This window comes from Falco punctatus, assembly GCF_963210335.1.
Source record: "Falco punctatus genome assembly, chromosome: 3".
In the NCBI taxonomy this organism is placed as follows: domain Eukaryota; kingdom Metazoa; phylum Chordata; class Aves; order Falconiformes; family Falconidae; genus Falco; species Falco punctatus.
The window spans coordinates 37,073,381-37,099,034 of NC_137582.1; the positions used below are offsets into that span (position 1 = coordinate 37,073,381).

The following is a 25,654-nucleotide window of genomic DNA, read 5'->3' on the forward strand; positions in this document are numbered from 1 at the left end:
CCGAGAGCCAGGCGCCGCCCCGCAGTGAAAGCTGCAGCGGCGTGACCGAGGGGGAGCCCTGCGGCCGCAGAGACGCTGGCTGCGCTGGGGCAGGCCCCGAAGCCCAGGTTTAGGGCGCCCGGTACCGGACTGAAAGCGCTGCGGGCGCCTGATGCGAGGACCCGATACACTACAGGCTCGCCGGGCCAGGCGGCAGCGGCTGCGGGCCCGGGGCCGGGTGGGGGCTGGCCCCGCCCCGGCACGCCCCGCCACGCCCCGGCTGCGGGGCTGAGACCCCGGCGCTGCCCGGCCGCCCTCACCTGGGCGGGGCGGGGCCGCCGCACGTCAGTCAGAGGCGCGCCCCGCCCCCGCGAGCACGGGCGGTGCCTCCGCTGCCAACCAGCGGCGGGCGGGGGGAGGCGGCGGCTGCCGAGCCGGGCTGAGGCGAGCTGGGGCCGGCGCCGGGGCCGCCATGGAGCCCCCGAGGGACCAAGGTAGAGTGGCGGGGGGCTGCCGTCGCGCCTCCGGCGGCTCTGCGCGGCGGGTGGCGGTGCCTGGCGCTGCCGTGCGGCGGGGGGGGGGACGGGGGCTCCTCTCGCAGCCCTTCTGCCAGGGGCACGCTCGGCCCGGACCTGCCCCGCCTTGCCCTGCCCAGCCCCGCCAGCCGGCGGCGGGCCCGGCGCGGCCCGTGTAGCCCTCCGCGCCCCGGGGCTGGGCGAGGGGCTGAAGGCACCCCCGGGGTAACTCCCGTGGCGGGCTTGGGTCCCCCGCAGGAGCTGAGCGCGCCCGGCTGAGGGAGCTGCGCTGGAGCCCGGGGTCGGTGCCGGAGAGGGTCCCCGGCCTGTGGCGGGGCTGCGCCTGCAGTCACGCCGTCGGCTCGGGAAATGCGGAACCGGGGGCGGGTGCTAGCTTCGTGCCGGGCGGGCGGCGGAGCACGGCGCGGCTGCGGCCACCCCGCCTCCGCCGGCGGTGCCGCCGGGCCGCGGGCAGTAAACCCCGACTCTTCCACCGGGGTTGGGGAGGAGAATAAACTTTCTGTTTTCCCTCTGGAGTAAGGGCGGACCGCTTTCGTTTTACGAGCGTGCGACTTTTGATTAACCAGCACTGTTGGTAGGGTTTGCTCCCTCCGAATTCCCTGCGTGTCAGGGCTGCTCAGCAGCTGGCGTGGCCGTTTCGGCAGCCCCCCCCGCCCCCCCACCCCCCAGCTGCCGAGCGTGGCCGGGGTGGCACCTCGGGCGGGCGGCCGCCTGTGTGGCCCCGTCGGCGCGGCAGGCGACGGTGCTGGGCCGGCGCCCTCGTGCTGGGGGCGGCTGCTGTCCTGGCCCCCGCGGTGGCAGCGCGCTCCTAAACTTCATAGTTTATTTAAAACCCTGACCTTGGGGCTGCAGCCTGAGAGAGTAGTTGGTGCCTTGATGAGGGCTGACCTGAATGTGGGCCAAGCAGGATCTCTGGCTGTAAAAGCTTTTCCCACAAAAGTGTATGACGTATGTCCTACCGATCTGTGTATCCACCGGGAGTCTTTTGTAGGGTGTAGTACTGAACTAGACACCGGCTGCTTTCCACCGGACGAAGCAAGGCTGGCTGGGGTCAACGAGCTACTTTGTTCGAGTAAGCTGGTAGGGCTGCTCGGCCCGGCTAGGCATCCACACCCTTGGACTGATTGCGTTCAGCATTTTCCCACTGAGCATGCTTAGGGTGGTAGGAGGTGTTCACTCGCAGCGGCAGTGGTGTTGGAGGCATACAAGGTGCTGGAACCCCTGACTCTGTGTGGTCCAGCTTTCTGCTCTGCCAGGTGAGCTGCTTCAGGCAGCAGCCTCGAGCTGTCCATGCTTTTGTTTTAAGTGCTTTGAGGCAGCTGTAGTACACTTGTACAATTATCAATTACTTCTGTCTTTCTCTATATAAGAAAAAAGGGCAAGTTATCTTTGCCAGAGCAAAAGATAATCTGGTGAGGGGCTGAACCTCCTCAGGGTGATTCCTTCAACCATTCTGAAGTCCTGTGTCTACCATCAATATATATAAATTAAAAAAAAAACAACACACCTCAAACCAGCAACAGAAAAAGCCAACCAAACCAAATCCCCAAACCCTGTTCTTAGGGACTGACAAACAGAACTGTTCAGCCAGAAAACAGCACAGCTGTCGGTTTGATCTGTATTTTAATTCCAATTGCAGGAGCGTTAACAGATTTCAGTGTTTTTCTTGAAGTTTGTTCTTTGTATTTGAGCCTATTAAAAGGCGAACACTGTTACTGCAACTGCAGGCTCGGTTTTGAACAGCTTCTATTGGAAAAGGAAAGTAAAATACTGTGATCTTCTGAAAAGCTTTAGTGACAATGCCGACACTTTCTAGAGGCTTGTTTTGCTGTTAAACTAATTTTTATATAAATACTGCTTTGTATTAAGAGGGAACCACACCTCAGGCTGTGTATCAGAATAGTGTATGTAGTGTGACGTAAGTGACTGTTATGGAGCAAACATGGTGCAACACCTTCTTCCTCTATTGCCTTTTTGGATGAGGTGGAGACCTGTGGGTACAGCAGGAAAATCTAGAATAGCCAACACACTTGTGCCTGTTCAACTAATGGCTTCTAATATCCTGCTATTTAACCCATTTCCCTGTAGTACTTGTATTGAAAATTGTGCTTGATGAGATGGTATTACATACCAAAGCCATGTACATGGCTAAAATCCAGGCTGCCAGGTCCTGTCTCTGGGGCTGGCTTAAACATCCTGGATTGCTGCCTCTAACCAGAAATTAATTTGTTTAAAAGTGTGAGTCAGAGGTTTTACTTTCCATTGTTATGATGACAGCTTTCTCAGATAGCTAAAGTTAGGAGGTGGGAAGAAAATCTAGATTATAGTTAAGACTGCAGCCAAACTAGACAAGGCTAATGTTATAGGTGTATAATGTGTTTAAGTCTTCACTCTCTCGTGAGTGGTCAGGTACAGCAGCATTCCTTAAATAGTTGTTACTAGCCTACTATCATCAGCATCAGAACCACTGAGCAATTTTTCATTTGAAGTGTCTTTGTTTTCAGCAAAGAGATGTAAATCTGGTCTTCCACTGTGTGGACTCAGTTGCAGAATGGACAAATAACTGCAGGTGTGTTTTCTGTTTTCACAAAGATTCTGGCTTCCCACCCCTGTCACGCCCACCCCCCCCCAAAAAAAAAAAAAGAAAACCAAACTAACACACCCCCACCCCCACTAGTATACCTGGTTTTGCTTGCAAAAAGAGTTTCTCTCTGGCTTGCTGCCGCTATTACTGTTAGCACTGGTACAGTTCATCACTCACTGGAGAAATAAGGACGAAGCTGCCCCAACAGTAGAAGCAGTGTGCTGATGTGTTCTGAATAGGGAGATGGTGCCACTGAGCAGTCCCATGAAGACATGCAGCATAGCACAAACAGTTATCTAGTCATACTGCATTTCTGACATTGTGTTTAGGGGGTTCCTCTTAAGCTTCAGCAGCTCTTTGCTTATGTAATCCAGCGTCTTTCAAAATCTTCTGGCTTTGTGGGACTTAAGAGTCCCAAAACACTACACATGATTGTTTGAGAGAGTATGTAAGCATTTCTTTTCCTAGAGCCTTGACTTGCATTTCTGCTGACAAAATGAACTTTAATGCTCCCGTTGTGTAGAAATTACTTGTTGCAGGCAGTAGGACAAGACTTCCCCCATTGTTCTAATGGGTGAAGCTGCACCTTTTTCTACAGCTTTGTTTGTTTTCTTTATCACTAGGTACTTGCAGTACTGTAGATAAGAATTGTTTTTTCCTTAATGTACAATTGTGAAATCAAGCACTTGTAAGTAAATACAAGTGGACAGCTGTTGTCGGACCTTCAAAGAATGATTTCACTGAACTGAGTGTCTGTAGCAGTGACTTGAAAGAGGAAAAAAATAGAACAGTTACATCAGAAGTCCCTTGATCAGCAGCAAGTCTTCCCCTCTCTTGCATGTAAAATTCTGGGGGTGTGGGCGGGAGAGTCTTGTTCTAACTCAGGCTGAGGGCCCTGGCTTGATAGGGTGGTGTTGCTGGCATTGCTATCCTCCCCCATCAGCTGGTGCGTGAATGAGGTGCTGGAATGGCGTGGGGTGGGCAGCTGGAGGCTAGAGCAGTGTCAGCTGTTCCTGCCCTCTCCAGTGCTTGGGCATTGAAACATAGCTTAAACTCTTCATTCATGCTCGCAAACACACTTCAGGAAGAGGTGGAGGAGGGAGCCTGCCCAGCTTTCCAGCAGTGGAAAGAATCTGTTGCTTGTGGCATGTGTGGATCTTCTGTCCCGGTTCCCTATAACCGGTGCTGTCACATGCAGTCAAGACAATCCTTCACCCAGCTAGAGTAAAGGCTGCTTTCAGACATTTTGGGGTAGGGAAGGCTTATCTAAGGATCTGCTTCCTTTGATCCTCTGATGAGGCCAAGCTGTAACTAACTGCTCAGGGCTTTTAAAATCGCAATGACATGAAATTGATGCAAGTCGTGCTTGTTCCAGTTTCCCACACTTTGAAGCCCTGTGGAACAGCCCCTATGTTCCCCTTTCACCCACTGCAACCAACCATCTAAGCAATGGGAGACCTTGGAGGCTGGGTCTGACCTTGCTGGCTTAAAACAAAGCACTGTGCCTTGGCTCTGGTTTAAGAACTGTGCTGGTGCAGCCTGGGCAAGTGCCTTGCTCTGCTTGATCTGGGTGCTTTGTGGGTGAAGTGGGAACAGCTGATTTTTATGGCTGAAGTTGGCTGCCATCTGTTAACACCTCTCCTGAAGCTGGCCTGGGTATGAGTGCTACTGAACTGCTTTCAGCTGTGCCTGGAGACTTCTGAGCACAGCCCTTTCCATCTGGAGGGGCTGGCAGTAACCACGTACTGCACTAGTCTGCCTTGGGAATTTTATTTCTATTCATCATCTTGCTCCTGTCTATCTTGTACATGCATTTCTTTTTTTCTTGGCTTCTACAGTTGCTAAATACAGTACCCCTTGACTAACAGCCTCTGCTTCATGAGCCAGATTTAGCGTAGTCCTGGGAGGAGCGGGGTGATGGGGAAACACATGTAGGGGCTTCTGATGGTTTGTGTCACATGCTGACCATGCTGGGTGAGGGCACCCCAAAAGCTGCTTTGGCTGCCTTGAGTGCTGTAAAGACTGGGGTGTTGGGTAGGCTTTGTCCTCTTCAGTCACAACAATTTGCTCCTTTGATAGGAAGGGGTCTGGACAATTTTCATGGGGAGAGAACCCCTCAGCCAGCACCAAGAAGTCTTGTGTTAAGTCAGGAGACTAATTTGCGACATAAAATCAGGGAGCAGTTTGTGGATTGCTGATTTCTGAGGGTGCTGGACATTACTGCAGGTAAGGGAGGATATCAGCTGTATCTCTTAAAGTGATGTTTCCATGGCAGCAGATCCAGTACAGGGAGTCGTCTTGAAAGCCAATGTTTGCTTGACCAGCTTTCAAAAGAAAAAACCAAAACCAACAAACCCAAAAAACTTCATCTTTAGTTTAATAGAAAAGAGCAACAGTGTAGGTTGCTGAACCCTGTGCAGCAGATATCTGATGTGTATGGGGATTTTCATGTTTTTAAGAGCTCACCTCCAGGTAGGATGATGATGACCACACTGAAGTCTTTGCAATATGGGCACTTCTGTTTTCAGATTTGCTGGATGGAGGAAGGGAGGTGTTTACCCTTGTCCTTTTAATATCCTGCAGTGAATAAGCAGAAAAATATCAAACAAAGGGTGCCTGAAAGGGAAAGCAAGCATTAAGTGAGATTAAGCACTAAATTGAAATGCTCTTGTTCAGCCAAAACTGTCACTCTGTGTCAGCTTCAATTTAAGACTCCAGAGGGACAGCTTTCTCTGCTGTTAAAGGTAACAAGCATCTTCAAAGTCCCTTGTATCTGAGTGTGTATTAGCCAGAAAGATTAGGAGCCTTCACTCAAAAACTTTGTATTGGAGGGCAGGCTTTCAACCACAAGCCTTCTCTTTTGAAAAGGGCTGCAGTAACAGACCAGCTGCACATAACCTTGTAATCTGGATCTCTCCTGAAGGTTCAGTGTCACTTCTGCTATTTCCTCTTGCTCGTCTTCCTCCTCAGCCTGGGGTGAAGGGAGGTGAAAGAACATGCAGCAGTGTGTTGACTTTGGCAGTTTGGGAGTGGTACCACGAGCTAGGGTAACTGAATACTGGTGCCCTGCTGTGAAAACACTTCTCTCTTGCAGAGGTGTAGACAGATTTTTCTGCTATTGCAACTACAAGGGATGGCAGTTGTCTGCATGAGTCTGCAGCCATTGTCCTGGCAGGGGAACGGTGCAGTGGAGGGGACACTGGCTGCCAGTGAATGGTGGTGTGTGGAAAAATGCTTATTGTGCTGTTACTTGCTTCCGAACAGAAAGGGGGTAAATTGAAGCTATCTAGCAAGAAACCAGTACTACTATTATGGTGTGAATGCTGTCACTGAAAGAGGCAGCTTTCCTATTTCACAAGCAGACTTCTCTATTGCAGAGTGTGAGAGCAGAGCAAGAAATGTCCTGGATTCTCACTGACAGTGGAGTGCTGCAGCAAACGTGTACCCTGTCTTAGCTGACCCTGGGACACTCAGTTTCTGCAGAGCTGAGGTCTGTAGGAACATGCTGTGCCACACCTGGATTAGAGTGATAGGCTTCTGAACTGCCCCCCTCCTGCTTGTAGCCTACCAGAAGCACAAAAGTGTGTGCTATGCTTAAAAACTTCATAGGCAGAGAGGAAGCATGCTTTGTGTGTGTGTGTGTATATAAAGCAAATAATTTATTGTTTGTGTAACTGGAATTTTAGCAATCTAATTCAAGAATGATTATTAGTTTAGCTCTTGCTATGGATAAAGACTATGCAGATGAAGTCTTGGTAATAATAAAGGTAATGTTGTATGCACTTAGTTTTTACACCTTTTCCTGGTGTTATTCTCATGGCCACTGAGGCTGGTAGCAACATTTTTGGTGTATTATAGCAAGTTGTCAGTGTTGTCACTACTTTGCTGGGAAGAACAGGATGTTTATGGCTGCTTCTTCCTCACTGTATGATCCACTGGGGTACCTCTTTCACATTTGCTTTTTACACATTTGCTCTTTCTTTTATTGTCCTGTGAGCTCCATGTTGCATCCAGATCTACTATAGAAAGTGCCTTTAAATGTAATGTTAGATGTTATTTCTTTGCTGTCTTTGTTACCTCTAAAATAGTTTTGTTCAGCTGCAGATCTCCATTGCTAATTGATTACTTTCTTATAGCTGTAAGGTCACCAGTGTTGACCCTGTGTCCTGTTACTTATACCACGCCTTTGTCACATCCCATGTTCTACTTTCTGAGGTACACCAAGTAAAACAAAGCTACAGGCAAGTCAAGAATAGTTCAGACAGAGTAAACCTGACAAACCTCTGGTCCTGAGGCCTTGTAAACTTGGTTCAAAGCTTATGGCCTCTTACTAGTGATTGGCAATATGGTATTGTGGGATAACAAAGAGTCTGGTCAGCATCTGTAGCTTGTTGGGGGTGGTGGGAGAGGCTAGCAGAGGCAGAGCAGCATTTTTTTTTCCTGTTTTGCTTTCCTTTCTCTAGCAGTTAGAGGGGAATGGAGTTTCATGAGCCCCCTGAGCCCAGGATATAGATGAAAAGATGTGCCAAGGGAGGCAGCCTGGGCTGGAGTAATTGTTTTTAGTCAGGTGCGTCCCCTGTGCTTTGCTAGGATCAGAGCCCATGCTTGGCAGTGATCTCAGTTCATGAGAAAAAAAGTAAAAAAAAAAAAGGTGAAAAAGAAGCTTTGTGAGTAATGCTTCTTAGCTGCTCTTTAGCATGGTAAAACTGTTTCAGCTGTGCACCCTGGTGGTGTTGCTCATGCCTGTTTTGCTTTGTTTACTTTAGAAAAAAGTACTTTAATTAAACTGCTAGCAGGAGTCCCAAGATAAGCAAAAAGCAATCCTATGATTCCTCTCTCTTTGGCTGTTCTCTGCCTAAACGTATATCACATCATGGCATTAGAAAGTTGATTAACTTGATTAGGATAGCAGAATTTAAAAGAAAGGAGTTATCAGTGTCTGATGATCGTTGCAGTGCTCTACAGCAATCCAGTCCCTGGGAATACTCATATAATAGTGGACATCTGCAGCCGCTGGTAGGAAGGGCTGTGTTTGAAGAAGGCCATTTCTATAAACTTGCATCTTCTGGTCCCCTGTAGTCTCTGCAGAGTAGTTTAGGGTCCTGATATGTCACCTGCTTTTCCTCACACAGGCTTCCGAGAATGGAGCTGTACAAGGACTTTCCTATAAGCATCTTTAAAGAAGCTGTCCTGTAGGTAGGACCAACCAAAAAGAAGGGTCAGGGGTATGAAATGGGCACAGCTTGCACTGGCTGAAGTGCATCTTGGTCTTTAGTCACTGTATTGGTCTGTAGAAGACAAATCCCTTCAGCACAGTTCAAAAGTGTTTTGCCTGCATCTGAGGAGTTTCGAGAAGCAGGCTGAAGGCAGAGCAGAAGCCCCCAAATCAATTGCTGTTTTTAACTAGACTGCTGACTCTTCTGTGGGCTTTGATTACTGTTTGCGAAGCTTAGTTTTATGCCTGAACATAGACAGGCTTCAGTCTGCATGAGTGGATCACACACTACTGCATGCTGTTTCCATAAAACCACTTGAATCTGTGCTAGGCAGTCTTTAAAGAGGCTTGCTGAGCAGCTGATGTGTGCTCAGGGATGAGGAGCATCAGGAGTAGTACCAGCCTAGTGCACTGGGTGGGGAAGGAGCCTTATTTAAATATTGACTTTCCTTTTGCCAGATGTCACTGTCTTGGCAGAAGGAAAACAGGCCATTTTACTGCAATGTGCTTTGCTTGGAGCCATGAGCTCTTAAAGGCACCGTTCATGCTGTGTGTTTCATCTCCTTGACAAGCTGCTTGCAACGCTGGGCTCCAAACCCTTTTTTCGAGAGGACACTTGATCTTGAGTAAAAGGATAGACCTGCAGTGAGTCTTTCTCTTCTCCCAGGACTGCTCTGGCGCTTGCCTAGCAGGTATTTGTTTTACCTTCTTGTCTTCTGGACTGTGACAGCCCTTTGTGTCTGCTGCCTGAGCAGACTCTTCAGGTGCTGCACAGCTATAGTGCCTGGAGTAGGTAATGTACGGATCCTTGAGCAAGGGATGCATCCTGGATGTGTCCACCTGCCATATGCAGAGTGTTGGCATGTGGTCTGTCACTACCTCCAGAGGCACTTGAAGGAACAGGGAGCAGATGTTACTGCAGAGATAATTTGTCTGGACATCTGAAGAAGGGTGGGTGATGAGTCTGAAATGGCAAGCTGGGGTTGTGCTGCTGCCTGCCAAGCAGTTGCTCATCCCTGATCTTACTGAGCACAGCATGGATCTGGCGTTGTACGTCTCCCAGGCCCTGGGCCATGTTTGGACCCTTGCATTATATCTTTCCCACCAGCTCCTGCCCCAGGATGTGTGGGGACCTCGGCCCAAAGCTTGGGCTGGGGACGCACACCCCAAACCCAAGTTAAGGATGTGTGTGTGGGGATCCAGTGCTCCATAGAAGTTGGCCTTTAATTTATGTAGCTTAACTGCTGAGAACTCTAGTGTGGCTTCTAGCTGGCTACTGCTGTTGTATGATTTAAGTGCAGTAATTTGGAAGGAGGGGAAGACTTTAAAGCTTTACTGCTGTTTTCTCCAATAAAGCAATACTTAACTGCAGTGAAGGTGTCTTCAGGACACCCATGTTAAACCTCCTCATCTGAAGACTGAGGAAGGAATAAACAGTCCCTGCTACCACTCAAATAACTGTTTTTAGGAATCAGTGTTAAATACTAGTCTTTTCTGAAGTACATTTGTATTTCTTAATGCATGTCTAGCAAATGCTGAGGTACAGTGGTGAGACCTGTCTATCTTGTGAACTGCTCCTTGAGTTTTGTCTACTGATCTTGATGCTCTGCCAGGGCTGCAGCTCAGTATAAATAATGGTCCTTTCTGGGTTTGGTGCCTTGCTAAAACATGTTTAGCACTTTACTCAGTCTAGCAGAACGAGTGTGAATACTCAGGATGTAGTAGTAAACTTCCTTGGAAAAGTAAAATGCAGTGGCTGCATGTCTTTTTTTGAATAAGATCTTGATTTCTAGACACAAACAAGTCCTGCTTTCCTGCTCTTCATGTGAATATCTAAATACTCAGTCAACTGTGTTTTTCTTTTCTGAAGGAATCTCTGATTATTTAATAATAGGGGCAGAATTCAGTTTTGGACTGCATTGTTTCCATCGGTTAATTTGTTCAGAGAAGTGTGTCCACTGCAAATGCATCCTTTATTACTTAGTTCCAGCAACCAGTGCTGCTGTTCGATATAAACTTGTTTAGTGGTGTTTCCCATCAAGGGAGGAAAACCCCAGAAGTTCACAAGGCAGGTAACAGCTGCTAGAGATGCCGCATATGTTGCAAGGCCCTGCCACCATGTGCAGTGCCGCACAAACTGCCCTCTGGTTAGGTTGGTTAGGTAGTACAGGGTGATTCTGTAAAGAAGCAAGAGTTTCATGGCTTTGCTGGAGTGTGTATGGGAGTACTTGTTCAGTATGTTTCTCCATGAGTTGTGGTTCTGAAGACTTTGGTTTTAACAGTCCAGCAGTCCCGCAGGAAAGGCAGTCGGTGCTTTGAGAGCATGACTGGAACAGCAGGGGTGACCTTTTTGCTTAATGCATCTCTCTGGGTGCATTGCTTAATATCAGCTTCTGAGCTGTAAGTTGTTTGCATTAAGTGTATAATTTGTTCCTGCAAATTGTTCTGGGTCGGGCAACCCCCAGTATCAGTACAGGCTGGGAGATGAACGGGTTAAGAGCAGCCCCGAGAAGGACTTGGGGTACTGGTGGATGAAAAGCTGGGTGTGAGCCGGCAATGTGCACCCACAGCCCAGAAAGCCACCCATCTCCAGGGTCGCATCAAAAGAATCCTGGCCGGCGGGTTGAGGGAGGTGATTCTGCCCCTCTACTCCACTCTGGTGAGACCCCACCTGGAGTGCTGCGTTCAGCTCTGGAGTCCTCATCAGAGGAAAGACCTGGACCTGTTGGAGCGGGTGAGGAGGAGGGCCACAAATATGATCAGAGGGCTGGAACACCTCTGCTTTGAGGAAAGACTTACAGAGTTGGGGTTGTTCAGTGTGGAGAAGAGAAGGCTCTGGGGAGACCTTGTTGTGGCCTTCCAATATTTCAATATTTAAAAAAAAAAGAAAGTTGAGGACAGACTTTTTAGTATGGCCTGTTGCTATAGGACAAGGAGGGGTATTGGTTTTAAACTAAAAGAGGGTAGATTCAGACTTAGATACAAGGAAGACACCTTTTATGATGAGGGTGTTGAAGTACTGGAGGAGGCTGTCCAGAGGGGTGGTAGATGCTCCATCCCTGGAAACATTCAAGGTCAGATTGGATGGGGCTCTGGGCAGCGTGTTGTAGTTGAAGCTGTCCCTGCTCGTTGCAGGGGGTTGGAACTAGACGACCTTTAAAGGTCCCTTCCAACCCAAACCATTCTATGATAAATCACAGACACTTTCTGAATCTTTAATTGAGAAACTTATGTTAGCCTTGAAGAGTATTTTCGGACATCCTGCTTTGATACCTTTCTGTGTGGATTGCAGATGAATGCTAGGGTTGACAAGAGCAGTGGTGAGCAGAGAGATTTAGTTTCTGCATATTTCTAAATGATAGCAAGTGAAAACTGTTGGAATTAGTGCTCTGAAGCTGAAAGGTTTCAGTTGGCTTGCATGCCTGTCACTGAGCATGTTTTCTGGCATGGAAGATTTTTGAAGATTATATAAGAAAGCAAGCAACTTAAATGTCAGTGGAATCATCAGAGCAACCTGTTGAGTGTTTCTTGTAGAGATGAGGGAGTGTTTTTGGAGTAAACAGCAAAAAGGAGAGCTTTACCAGAATAAATTTACCATCATCTTAAATTCCATTCTAGCATGCTGGTACATGAGGTCTTTAATATGATTCTGTTTTTTATTTACAACTCGAGAACAAACTTTACTTTGGTGAATCACAGAAATGTACTTCCCTCCCATCCCTAATGAAAAGTACTTGCCTATTCAAGAAGCATCTTTTGAGAAAGTGAAAATACGGAATGGCAAGAGGGGATACTGAAGTCAAAGGAAGACCTCTGCATGTCATGAAGAGGAGGTGAGAAGACTATTTAAGCTCTTAGGGAGGGAGAACCGATAAGTTGAGGACAAAACAAGTTTCAGGTAAAATGACTAAACTTTTATAATCTGCCTGTTTTAAGGCAGTGTCACTAGAGAGGTCTTGTTTCGCCTTCATGCAAGGTGGTGGCAGCAGCATTTCTGAGGGGTGTGATGGCTCCTTAATAATAATGCCATATCACAGCTTCCTAGCTAAATGTGCATGCTAGAGGATTGACAGCTGGGAACAAGCAGTGTGCAAGTCAGTGCTTGGACTTTCACCTCTTCAGTATCCTGGTCCAGTTTTTATATGACAATGCAGAATTAAAAAAATTTTGAATTACATTATTAGTAACTATTTAAGCTCTGAATTATTCCGAGTGTTTTCTGTGCTGATGGATGAGCTATGATGTGCCAAACGTGATGTAACAGTAACCTGCTGGGTTTCAGCTAGACCAGTCCTTACGCATCAAATCTGAAAAGTTTAACAGTCTATTCCATTAAACTCAGACTGGAACATGTCCAGTACTTACAGTGGCTATGAATATATGATTTTGGTTTGGTGGGGTTTTTTTGTTGTTTGTTTGATGTTTACAGTTGTGAAATGGGGTATATGATGGGTTAGCTTGTGCAATAGAGAATGATGCTGAACTTAGCAGTGCAAAGCTTTATTCTTAGAGTTAGCAGTGATGTTCAGTTCTTGGTCAAATACTGTGAGGAGGCAACTTGTAGAAACAGTGCAGTGCAGTTTTGGACCAACTGCTCACTAAAAGCAGTGAAGGTGTGCTTTCTTTAAAAAAACCAAACATAAAAACCAAACCCAAACCACACAGAACCAAACACATCCCCCCCCCCCCCCCCCCCCCCTTCTCCCCTGCCCAACTTCTAGAGCTGAAGCAGTTTCCTTCAAGACACGCTGTTCAAATTTCAGTCCTTCAAACCCACTGCACTTCTTCCCTCTCCCTGTAGTTTCCATCATGCTGGCTGTACCAGAATCAGGAAAAACGTCTACCTGACTTTATGTTCATCTAGATGTGTCTTTACAATTTGTCTACTCATATACTTCAGTAAAATGTTTTAACTTGTTCTATTTACACCACTGTGAAACGTGAGGAGTCTGGAAATCAGTTTATCCAAGCATAATGATGATAGGAAAATTTACCTTTGTATAGAATGGACTGGGACACAATTAGATCATGAGCAAATATATGACTACTGCTTGGAAATCTTGAGAGATTAGTACTTTTCTGATCTGAACCTGTGTAGGCTGTAGAAAAGCAAATACAGATTGTCTGTAGTGTCACCCAGAGGCAGAACGTGATGCCTTGTGTCCAAAGTCTGATCTGATGGAAAGAGGTATGCTCAAGTTCTTCTAGGACCTGGAGATCTTTGAAAGCTCTATCTCTTTGTAGGGAATAATCTCTGGACAAACTTTCTTGACCCTTTTCCTTGCTTTCCTCTGCTTTTGGAGTGATTAGTGTTCTGTGACTGTCTGTTGCTTTTGTGTGACAGCAGTATCTCTCCAGGCTAACAGTTTAATTTACTGCCCTAGTCTGACTTGGAGTAGGAGCAAATGTCTCTTAACAGGATTTACTCAGCTCAAGCAGCATTAAAAGTCATTCGAGGACATACCAATCAGATAAAATCTCAGAGTACTTATTAATATAATGGAAACTTCAGTGGTCATAATACCTTAAAGGTAGTGCATTATCTGCTTTATATTAGAAAAAAATAAGCCAGTAGTGCAGTTGTCTTGTTAATGAATTGCCTGTGGTTCATTGCGTGCACAGTTGCAGAATTCTCCCTTTTAAATGAGATTTAAGAGCAGTTTGCAGAAATGTTCAAGCCCCATGTCTTGAGTTTGACCAATTTGCAGCCCTGGCAGAATGTGGTTCAAGGTCCCTTTGCTAGTGACAGCCATTGCTCCAGATCAGTTTGGAAGCACTGCAGGAATTGGTGCTGCCCAGCTGGGCATGCCCTGTAGCAGTATGGGCAAGTAGCAGCCAAACCCCATCTGGAATAGGGCAATTCAAGCACTGCGTGGTTGGATGGGTGACTGGTAAATGCTGGACTGTAGAGGAATAGGTAATGTATCTTGTTCGATGCTGCAGAGAAAACAACACAACTTTGTGTTTTCAAATGAGAGATACCCAGTAATAGTGAACCGCTGCATCAATGTGCAAGAGTTCTTCATACCAGCAATCTGTTGGTGTGCCATTAGTACTCCTGTGTTGGGCCTTTCTTATGTTTAGGTGAGCTCACCAAAATGCTGCAGTGGGTGAGAAATGTAAATGAGTAATACAGTAATACTTCAAAACCAACAATAGACACTGAGGCAGTTACATACCTTATCTGAGCAGATGAGCCCATACTTTATGGGCTCATCTGCTCAGATAAGGTATGTAACTGCCTCAGTGTCTATTGTTGGCTTTGAAGTACCTCATGGACAGGCTGGTTCTCTGAAGGGTTTGTGGCAAAAAGCATTGCTAGTCTAAAGGTGTGATTTGACTGGTTGAGGAAGGGAGGATCAGTAGCGTGTTCTTATGACTTGAGAGATTTCTGGGGCACGTATGATTGCATATTTATTGTACCAGTGCACTTCTTCTAGTTAAGCGAGGTTTTGCAGTTTCATGGACGTTTTGCACTATGTTCTCAGATAAGGAAAGTGCAAAAACATTAATAGGGTTTCTACACAGCTTACTACTTGTGATTGCTTGTGTTGGAGAAATTATACTTTGTGTTATGCAATTACACTTATTTGAAAGCACCAGTTTAAGATTTAAAGTTGGTTAGTCAAGGCCTCAGAAGAGAAGAGAATATCAACCTGATGGTTGCCATCGACATGTTACATTATTAAGCCAAAAGTTTCTGTCACACATAACTGAATAACTACATGTAGCTTAAGCAACGCATGTTTGGAACGTTTTGTGCCAGCTTTTGTCTGGACTGAAGAGCTTTGCTAGGAGAACCTGAGAGCAAGCACTAGGGAAAGTTGCTGGAGGAATAAAGGATGCTGCACTGGAGTGGTGAGGAATAAATTGAGGAGACTGAGAAGGAAATTAAAAGACTTCAGACTAGTTTCCCCAGGCTCTGTTTAACAGATAATTGAAGGGTAAGAGGAAGAGAGGTTCCTGATATAAGGTAGCTTTAGTGTAATGACACTGATGCCTAATTAGTCTACTTCAAGCTTTTCTTTGTATACAAGAGTGAACTCTTCCTGATGCAGAGGCATACTTTTCATGTTCCTCCGGGGGAAGGCGGGGTCAAGCAGTAGCGGATGGCTTTATAAAACGTATTTGCTAAGAGCTTCTTCTGTGTTAAAGGTTTGGAATCGTGTGGGGCCCAAGAAGTTGCTTGCTCATTCCTCTTGTGAGCAAAATGTAAGCCAGTCCCTCCTACGCAAATACAGGACTTTCCCCCCTCAGAATCTGGCCCAGTTGATCACTACCTTTTCCCTGCAGACTTCTAACTGCAATCAAAATAGTCTCTGCCGTTGTAAATGCACTTGCCTTGCTTGTCAGCTGTCATAATACTCCCGTACACTGGGGAGATGCGTGGAAGTGCAAAGTCTCTTGCGAAGTCTCTGCCCATACCTCAGTTTAGAAAGGATAGGAGAAAACTGAACTTCATTCTGTCAATAGACAGGTATTTGCAAATCTAACTCATAAGATGAAGGGCTGGCCACAGACCTCCTATGGGGCAGGACACCGGGACTCGCTTGTGTTCCTGAACTGTCTCTTTCAGGGTTGCAGACCTTGGAGGATCTGGGTGAGCAGCCTGTGACTTTGTACAGCTGTTGTCTTAATCACAGAATGGTTGAGGTGGGAGGGGACCTCTGGAGGTCATCTGGTCCAACCCCCCCTGCTCAAGCAGGGCCACCTAGAGCCGGTTGTCCAGGACCATGTCCAGATGGCTTTTGAATATCTCCAAGGATGGATTTTGTGAAGTACATACTCTAAGCCATGTTGCTTCCATCAAATTTTGTGCTGCTTAGGTGCTTCTGTACTCTGTACTTCTGTCCTCAATAGTAAATGGTGCAAATTCTGTGCTACACCAAATCCAGGCACGACCTTGGTAATTATGTGGTGGGAGCTAGTGTGTACTTCAGCCATTGGAGAGTGCTTGCTGGTATTACTAAGGTGCTTTGGGTCATATTACTAAGTGCTTGCTAAGATTACAGATGATGCTTTTATTTAGTGATTATCCTTTCAGATACCACAGTACATGATTCAGCCTAATACATAATTACAGCCTAATCAAATCTGCTGTGTTTTTAAAACTGCAGTATCATTGTCATGGTGGGACCTGATACAGTGGTGTGGGAATGGTGGACTTTTCTGGAGCTGCTTTTCAGAAATAGAAGCTCTGAGGTACAGTGTTGAAGAGGAAGGTTTGCTTTAAGGGTGCAAAAGAGCAGACTTGTCTTCCAAGGGAGGTTGGGAGTTACTCCAATCAAAGTCACTCAAGTAAAACTTTTAATTAGATTGCAATGTTACATACTAAAACTTTGTTTAAAACAATCCCTTTCTGCAGTACTGCCTTTTCTTTCTAATCTTTTTCCAACTGTCGTCTGGCTGCAGCTCAGCACTGTCTCTTCAGCATTTTTGACAAGTTCAGTCTCTGGCCAGGGATCAGACGCTAGAGAATGGCAGTGTAACTGGGGTAAGTGGCTGAGTCAAATAACTAAATACGTTCCTCTAAAATCTACCTGACTGTTCTAACACTCTTATCTCACTGGGAAATGTTTCTGTGTATTTGCAGAGTTTGGCTTGACTTCTTGGAAGTCAATGCAGTGCCCCTCCTGATCACTGGTTTTGGAGTGCTGGGTACTGTGTCCTTTGTCCTGGACTCTTCCCATAGTCTGGAAACACTTTTCACCTGCTGTTGCTGGAGTTGACAGATGTGGCTGCTTTGGCTGCTGTTTGAGACACAGAACTTTGCCATAAGTCTGGGATTTCTGCCTAATGAAAACCTTGTCAGTGCTGGAGCAGATATCTGGTGGTGGAGAACCTGTGCAAATGCAGAGACTTTTGTCTGATATGAATGGGTTGAGTCTTACTGTGGTATCGGCTTGTCCAGTGGCAAAATATGCTGGAGTGTGGATCTATTCCCTCACAAGACTGCAGGAAATGAGCCTGAGTTTATAATTGGATTGGGAGGAGAAGAGAGCAGAACTGCTGCCTTTGCTAAGATGTACATCAGCTGTCTGAAAGGCTGTGGGCTGAGACTTCGGTTTAAGAAAAGAGCAGTACTAGCAACCCTGTAATCCTTAACCGTAGCACTCAAAAGTGTTTGTGTTGCAGGGTGATACATCTTGGGATAATACTGATCATTCTAAGAAGGTTTTGTTTGTTTGAGCTTTTTGGTTGTTGGGTTTTTGTTGGTGGTTTGGGGTTTTTTTTGAGTAAGTGAAGGCAGCATTTAGTCAAGAAAATGCTGGAGAAGATATTTCTATATGAAGAATCATACTGGACAATGCTGTTGCATCATGGAGAGCTAGTCTAGAGGAAGCACGTCGGGGGAGGCTGAAGAAAGGAGGTTAATATGGTGGTGTTGAGTTGGACTCTCCTAGAAGATGGCAAATGCCTAAACCCTTAAACCACAGTCTGCTGACTATTACTAACAGGGCTGCAGAAGCCTGTACGCTTACTGTTCAGGAACTGGTATAGCTGTGTGGCTCCATTCATGTAATGCATAAATCTCGGGGCCTGAAAGCATTATCTGCTGTTAAAGGGGAGCAGAGAGAGCACAATATGGGAATAGGAGCATGAATGTACTGATTTAAGGCTTGCTTAGTGTTTGGGCTTCTGTCCTATTGCTACCTGGCTTCTTTCTCTCTTAATGCAGTTTTAAGGCCTTGGATCAGGTGCTGAAAGGCTTTAGTTGTCTGTAAACTGGTAAGACTTTGAAGATCAAAATGATGCTACACAGAACCTAGATTGGCTTAAGATGCTTAAGTAGCTTTATAGCTCTTAAAATGGCTTATGCCCTGTAAAACTCGGTTGGAACGGGGAGAGGACCCTGACTGTTGCTGCCTGATTGGGACCTACCTGGGAAAGATGGGGTGGGGGAAGACCTGGCTGGAAATCTTTACCCCAGCTGCAGTTACTGGAAGGCCTTCAGTCAGTCTTGCTTGTTAGCAGACTGTAGAATATTCAAACTCAGACCATGTACAGGCTGAGCAGGCAACTGAATCTTAACGGTCAACCTTGAAACAAGAGAGTGAATCTTTTTGCTATGCCTCCCAAAAAGAGCAAGTGTCTCTTCCCCCTCTTTGGCAACAAACTTTTCCCCTCATCTTCCCCCATCCTCTTTTGCTTGCTGAATTAAGTGCTGGATAATGGTAGCCATTCCAAAAGTATGGGCAATGGCACACAAGTTTGGTCTCTCTGTGCTTAAACAGGACACAAACACAGGATGTCCAGGATGGTGAAGGTGGTGTCTGTGTAGCAGCAGAACTCTGATTTAATTATGCACGGATCTTGTGGATTCGTTCAGGTAGCTTTATCCAAAGTATTGTTTGGATCTTGTGCTAGGGTAGTGTCTGTACTCTAATTCTGAGGCATTAGTAGTAGCCTTTGTATTGTGAGTTTAACTCTTTGTATGAAACACTACTGGATACATAGCTTAGTTTCTTCAAAGCCCAGAGGTGGTATTTAGTCACACTTGAACTGGATTTGGTTTCTTTAGGGTAAGAGGGATATAACTTTTTCATGTATAAACTATTGTTCTGCTAGACCTAAATGTGGGAAAAGCTTCCTTCTCTCCAAGGCTGCCGTAACATCTTATCCTTGCTTAGCTACAACACGGTAGAAGTGCTCTAATACTATATTGTTTTACTTAAATTGCTGCTAGGACCTTGGACTAAGGTGGAAGCTGCTGACCTGGATAGCAGGTGGTATCTGAAGAAAGAACAGTGTCTGAGACTGGAAGGCAAATACCTGCTTAACAGTGTTTGCTCAAACTTAATGTCTTTTCTAGCTGTGCAGTAAGGTCCGTCCCTTTTGATTCGGGCCATGCACAATCTGTGTTGGCTGTTGGTGCTAAATAGTTACCTGGAAAAGCTTTAAGCACACTCTAACCTTAACAGAGGAGATTACAACATGATTAATGGTAGGAGTTGTAATGGTAACACTTTGCTGAGGCTTGCTCAGCCTTCCTGAGCCACTTTGTGACATTCAGTTGAACTTGTCAGTAATTGGTTCAAGCATCCTTGACAGAAGTTATCTACCTCAATGCCAGTCTTTCAAACACTAGCTTCTAAAATGGCATAGATGGCTTCAGTACCAATCTCTTAGTTATCCCAAGTTAAGGCCAAATGAGTACTTGTTCTGGAACAGAAAAATCTTTAATCTCTTACATAGTGAGCACAATCTCACTGCTCCTTGTCTGTGGAGCAGGTGCATCCTTGGGCTTCAGGTACTGACTTGCAGCTGATACCTGCAGTAACTACTAAGGTACACCTCTAACAATTGAATTTAGTATGCAGGGCAAAGATCAAAGATACTTGAGCATCACAGTAAGTACTCTAAGCCACGTAACAGAAGTCTAAACTTAAGCTACAGCTCTAAAATGTATGTTTTGCACTGGGAAGGCAGAGTACATCTAGGAAGGTATGGCTCTACAGCCTCAGTTTTACCTCAGGCCAGCTGCATGTGTTCTGAATTACCATGAGCAGTGAGGAGGAATGCCATGCAGTGGGATATTTAGGCCCTGGGAGGGCCCTTTAGGAAGGCCTCATAATGAGCCTGTTTTCATAGTGCAGACATAGCTTGGTTCCTGCCATTGCCTAGCTACGTTCAGACTGAGAGCTGTAAAACTCGTCAAAAAGCTTCATGCTGCAGAGCAAAAACTTTCTTTTCAGTTCCATGTGGTTGCCATCTGTCATCCCATCCTGCTTTGTTCCCTTGGGGCCATCACTTTAATCTGGAAAGTCCTTTGGAGAGATTAATTCCTCCTCCAAACGTGCCACACTAACAGCTAGCAGGACCTATCTTCTTCCGTCTGCCTTTAGGCAGTATAGGGGAAATTCTGCCTTGCTCTGCCCGGGATGCCTGCGTGTGCTAAGCTGCTACTGGGGAAGAAGCAGATAAACTGTTACAGCTACTAAGGCAGTACTTGTCTTGCCTGAAGTGGATGAGTTAGGAATGACAGGTAGCCTAGAAGTTGTCCTACAGCAGGTTTGGTAGGGTAGACTGCAGTCCTTTCTTCTTACAGCTAGGTTGGCTTGTACTTCAGCGTGAAGACTGTCAAACTTCCGTAGGTGATAAAGAAGGTTGTTCTGCATGACAGCTTCCTTTATAACCAGGTAGGATGTGTAGCTGAGAGTAAGTGAGGAGCTATGGTCCTGTAAACTCCTGCAAGTAAGAGAGCCGAGGCTGATGTGTTTAGGCAGCTTGTTTGGGAGGTGCTATAACAACCCAGCTGTATGGCCACTATAAGGTAGATTAATCTGAGCAAAGAGGGTAGTTTGAAGCAAGGAGTGCTTGCAAAGGCCCTCTCTTGGCAGGGATCTTAGGACAGTAATATTTCTAAAAAACAGAGAATCATCTTGCATGACTTCTGGGCTCATGCTCAGGTTATGCGTAAGCCAGGGCAAAAGCAGAATTCAGCTTCTCATGTGGAGTCTTGGGCTTGTAACTCAGCAAACTTTCCCTGTAAGCCGAAGTTATGTTCTAGCGTTGGGCAACGTCCTGTACTTGTGTCTGCAACTACACTGAAGATGTGTCAGAGAGTTTGGCCCATATGCGCTTCCTGTGGTGATGACAGACCAGGTCAGCGGTCTCAGATTTGCAATCCAGATGTTTCTAGGGAGATGAAACCAACTTTTGCACAATAAAGATGCAAAAGAGTACTAGATTTCTTTGAAGGGATGGTATGAGGTAAAATTGAATGCAGAGAGTTTCCTGTAAATTACAAGAACATACGTGTTGACTCCAGTAAGTGCCCTTGGCCAGGAGATGGTAGTGCTGATTGTTAGCAGGGATGAGCAAATCTTTGTAAGGGCTCTTTTTCCTATGGTAGCTACTTTCAGGCATTGTAGCGTGCTAGCATTGACTGGTGTTACATTGAATGATTCTCTGGGGTTGGGAAAAGTTGTAGGGGGTAGCTTTACTTTCACACTTTTTCTGTGTTGGGAGAGTGTCAGTAGAACACACCCAGCTCTTCCAGTGTGCCACATCTGATAAGTTGTCATTTTGTCTAATCCAGTTAGTACAATTACTGCCCAAGCCTTTTGCAGGGAATGCAGTCCCCGTCTGCTGAGTTACAGGAGGGAAGGCTGCAAACCAGAATCAGTAGCTATTCTTACTAGCGTGTGTGGTTAATAGAGAGTATATTATCCCTGTAGCTATGTTAGTTCTCTGCTGCCTCTGGATGCTTTAACTAGAATCTGTGACCAAAGCTTTGACCTTTGTCAGGTGAACTTTGTAGTATTTCTGGCAGATGCCACAGTCACGTGTCGGAAATGCAGAGGGGCATTGCATTTTCCTCTTTTCAGTGGGTTCGGAAGATGGCAGAGACCTGTGTTTCTGGTTCTGGCACTCTCATTGTCATGAGACTGCAGGGAATCTGGACCAGAAGCCAGTGTAGGTCGGCAGCCTAAAGGAAGTGTTCTTTAATTAGCTGGAAGGTCAGTGAGCACAGGAACAGACTGCAGTGGAAATGGGAAGTTAAAACTTCAGAAGTGGTATGCTTTCTTCCAGGGAACACATTGTCGAGGCTTGACTTGGGTATGCTGCAAGGCTCCTTCACTTTTGCAGCACTGAGCAGAGGGTGGTGTGATGCCTCTGACTGTCTCTGTCTTAAAACATCACTCTTATGGTGGAGAAAAAGATTAACTTCCATTTGGTTATGCTTTTCTGTGTGCAGGCTGAAGTGAAGAGCCGAGGTGGAGGTGTGAGGCTGAGAGGAAATTGTTGCTCAGCTGTAAGGGCAATCTACTTACTGCTAGTAAGGTTGTTTCTCAGTGAAAGAAGCTGGCCTTGGGGAAAAAAGAAAATAGTGAAGCACTGCAAAACTGTGCTGAGTGCCTCTTTTAGGTAAGAAGTACTTCTGTTTCCCAGAGCTAAATCCTGTACCCCCAGCATGAAGTCGGATGGTTTACATAAGTTGATCTTTCTTCATGGTATACGTGTCAAAACATGAATACATTTCATCAGGACAATGCATTCCAGTGTTAATGGTTCATGGCGTAACTGGCTGCTCTGAATGACACTGGCTGAAGCACCAGGGATATAGGGCAGTGCACTTCAGTAATCTTTTTTGGAAAAAAACCCAATAAAACAAAAAATAAAACCAACCCACAAAAACCCCAAAACCTCTCGCATATGTTTAGCCTCATGGGCAAAAATCATAGTGCACATTAGCATGTTCATTACAAAACCTAGACGGTGGTTATAGCATAGCCTTCAGAGATGAGTGCTGCTTTCCTCTATTTTGAGCTCACACTAAAGCGTGATACCTGGGCAGCAGAGGCTGGGTTCTGGCTACTGATAATTACACTGGCAGAAGCAGCTGGAGAAGTAGTTACGCACACAGAATTTTCCATTAATCAGAGGAAAAAGTCCTACACAGATGGTATATAGGATAGATTATGGCTAGTAATCCTTTTGTGTCCTAGAAGATTAAGAATATCCTGGTGTAGCTGCAGTCAGCTGACCTTTTTTTACTTAAATCATTGAAAATTCTTGATGCAGTTCTGCAGAGGACCAAGGCTTTCCCAGAAGCCACAAACGGTGTGCTGTGAATGTTTGTTAAAGGAACGGTCTGTTCAAGTCCAGCACCGGCTTTACAGGAACTTAACTTTGTGCCGTGTAAACAGCAGCAGCTACAAGATGGCTAAGAAATCACTTGCTAGACAGCTCTATCAAATCTAACAGAGGCATAAGAGAGCTCAATTTTACGAGGAGGTATAGCGAGTGGTCATGTGAAGGAACAGAGGGTTTCTGAATCCTGCTGTCTGGGTCACCCAGAAAGCGAGGATGAGCATTTCAGTGGAAGAAGAGGATGGCTGCGCGTTCTGAATTTTCTGGCATGGATCTGTATGAGGATTACAAATCACCCTTCGATTTCAATGCTGGAGTGAACCGAAACTATCTTTACCTGTCGCCTAGCATAAACCTTTCTCCACCTGGATCGCCTACACTGGTGAAGTCTGGTAACTTCTTATTTTTTTTTTTTTTTTAAAAAAAAACTCTAGATGGAAAACTTAGATTAATATCTGTAAAAAGGAACTTTTCAAATTAAGAATCTATAAAATTTGGCTGAAACACCAGTGTAAATGAAGGTGAAAGCTGATCTGCTGTAACTCTGGTAGTTTATTAGCTTTGGTGTGTCATGTAGGTAGTATCTCATGCTATGCATTTACCAGCTTTACCTTATTTGATACTTCTTAATTCAGTAGAAAGGCAGAAAGGAAAACAAGGTGACCCAAAAAATTAGGAACAAAAGCACATCTTCTGCAAGATTGAACTATTTGGCTTAGTTTGACTATTAGCTTTTTTGTGGAGAAGGTAGGAATTGCATACTTAGTATGACTTCAGAGCACTGGATAGTCTAATGTCTGCTCTTGCCTTAGTACTGAAAATACACTGATTAATTAAAATGCCCTCTAAAACATTTACTATGTTCCACCTAGTATTTAAAATGCTGTAAATCTTATGCCTGCAGATACTAACTGTACTTGCACTCCCCTGAGGAAGTGGCTGTTGTGTGTTGTGCTGGAGCAGTGTCCATCTAGTGCTTAACCCTACTAGTTTCTAGCTAGTAAATGGTACAGAACATTTATGGCTGTGCCCTCCAATGCATCCTAGTCTGGTTTTACCACCTTTCCTTTCCATCATGTGCTGCCAGACATGATCTTCCAGAGTAATTAAAAATATAGAAAGCTTAGTCCTACTTCAGGTGTGACAAGGCAAAGCAAAATTACAAAGGTATTGACTTTTTATTTAATGGGCTTGTTCTTAAAAATCTTAAAGAAAGGTGCATCCCTTGGGGAACTAAAGGAAACCTCTGAATTTGTGAACTGGGGCCTCTGGGAAACAGTGGTCAGCTTTCACTTCTGCAATTACTGTATCTCCTATCTCTTCTAAAGCAGGGGGGAGCAGTCCTTTGTATCTGGTGGTGATGCATCACCAGAAGCACTAACCTTTGCTGGGCTTTTTTTTTTTTTTCCTTTTTCATTCACTTTGAATGAATGTATGATTAGCGTTTGGGAGAAGCCCAAGAACTTTTTCCCCTGAGCTGAAGAAGTATGTCTTACTTTGCCTTTTTCACTGAGATAAATGGGAAGCACTTCAATTTGATCTTTCTTATATGTTGCAAAATAAATATCCTCTGTAGCACTGTATGTTACTCAAATGTTGGAGTGATCTTAAACCTTGTAACAGCTTGTTCTCCTGAACTCTGAAGCGCCTTTTTTCTTTAGCTTTGCCAACTGTATAGTGACAGCCAAAATACTCATTCTGAGTGTCTCACAGAGAATGTGTCTGAAGATAAACCTTTGCGAAGGCTAACCCTCCCCCACCCCAAAGGCTGCTCATCTGAAATGACCACTACTTCCTTAAACTGCTAATGTTTACTGCTGATCTCTGAATTCAGGCCAGAAAGAGGTAGGAACCTCTGGTCAAAATAGGGCACGAACTTTGGTTGAAACTAACCAAAGCAAATGCCAAACCAGGAATGACTCCAATGCTTTGCCTACCCTGGAAGAATAATAGGCATTTAAGTGCTGTCTCCCTAAACGTAGTCTATGGAGTCCTAATCAACTAACCTTTTCATGTCTTTATTTGGGTCATATAAGTAGATCTAATAAACTGCTGGGATAATATGTTAGTATTAGGAATACAGACACCTAAAAACTGACATTAAAACTAGTTACATTTTCATAATACTAGATAAGTCTTCCCATTTTTCCCCCCCCAATGACATTTTTACTCTGTTTAAGAGTTTGAGATGCAAATTGTTCAGCTAAACTTGGTTATAGCAATCAGAGTACCAAATGACTGAATTTTGAGTCCTTTGCAACCCTGAAAATGCGAAAGAACTAATGTAATGAAAGGTAACAAGTTGGAAGCCAATAACAACAGTTCTGCTGGTGAACAGAAGACCACAATTGAGAAATGCTCTCTCAATAACAGACTGAGTTGAAGTATTTCCATCTGTTGGCTGACTGCTCTTTCCCTTTGTGGTTTCTTGCCCCAAACCCCACAAAAATGTCTAAGGTAGGCTGTGTACCTTTCCTTATGAAGCTTGCTTAAAGTCAGGATCTTACTGTCTGTCAGCCCTAGCTGATGGGTTGCAGCCACACCATTGTGGAGGTCTGTGGGTTGTTACCTTCTTGGTCAGGCTGCCTAACACTGCCTTCCTGTAGCACAGATGAGCTCTGTGTTCTGCAAGTATTGAAATGAAGGGAAGAATGGGAGCAAAGCAAGCAGAGAGGTGAACAGTTACAGGGGAAGAGAAGGGAGATGACAGAATAAAGATTTATGGAAGGTGTTTGCATACTT

The 25,654-nt window shown here is 45.4% G+C and overlaps 1 protein-coding gene across 5 annotated transcripts in view; it reads left to right on the forward strand.

Annotated features, from left to right (window-relative positions):
* The first annotated feature begins 319 nt into the window (after positions 1–319).
* The window catches only part of LOC308060924 (tumor protein D52-like), a 128,170-nt gene continuing 102,835 nt past the window's right edge, over positions 320–25,654 (forward strand). Inside the window, exon 1 of one of the 5 annotated variants that reach the window (XM_080380245.1) lies at positions 320–473. In XM_080380245.1, coding sequence (XP_080236371.1) covers positions 452–473 — 22 coding nt within the window. In that variant the 5' untranslated portion in view covers positions 320–451. Of the gene's footprint in view, positions 474–22,647; positions 23,305–25,654 lie in introns of those variants that run through there. The other 4 variants (XM_080380242.1, XM_080380243.1, XM_080380244.1 and 1 more) reach the window with 4 other exon arrangements.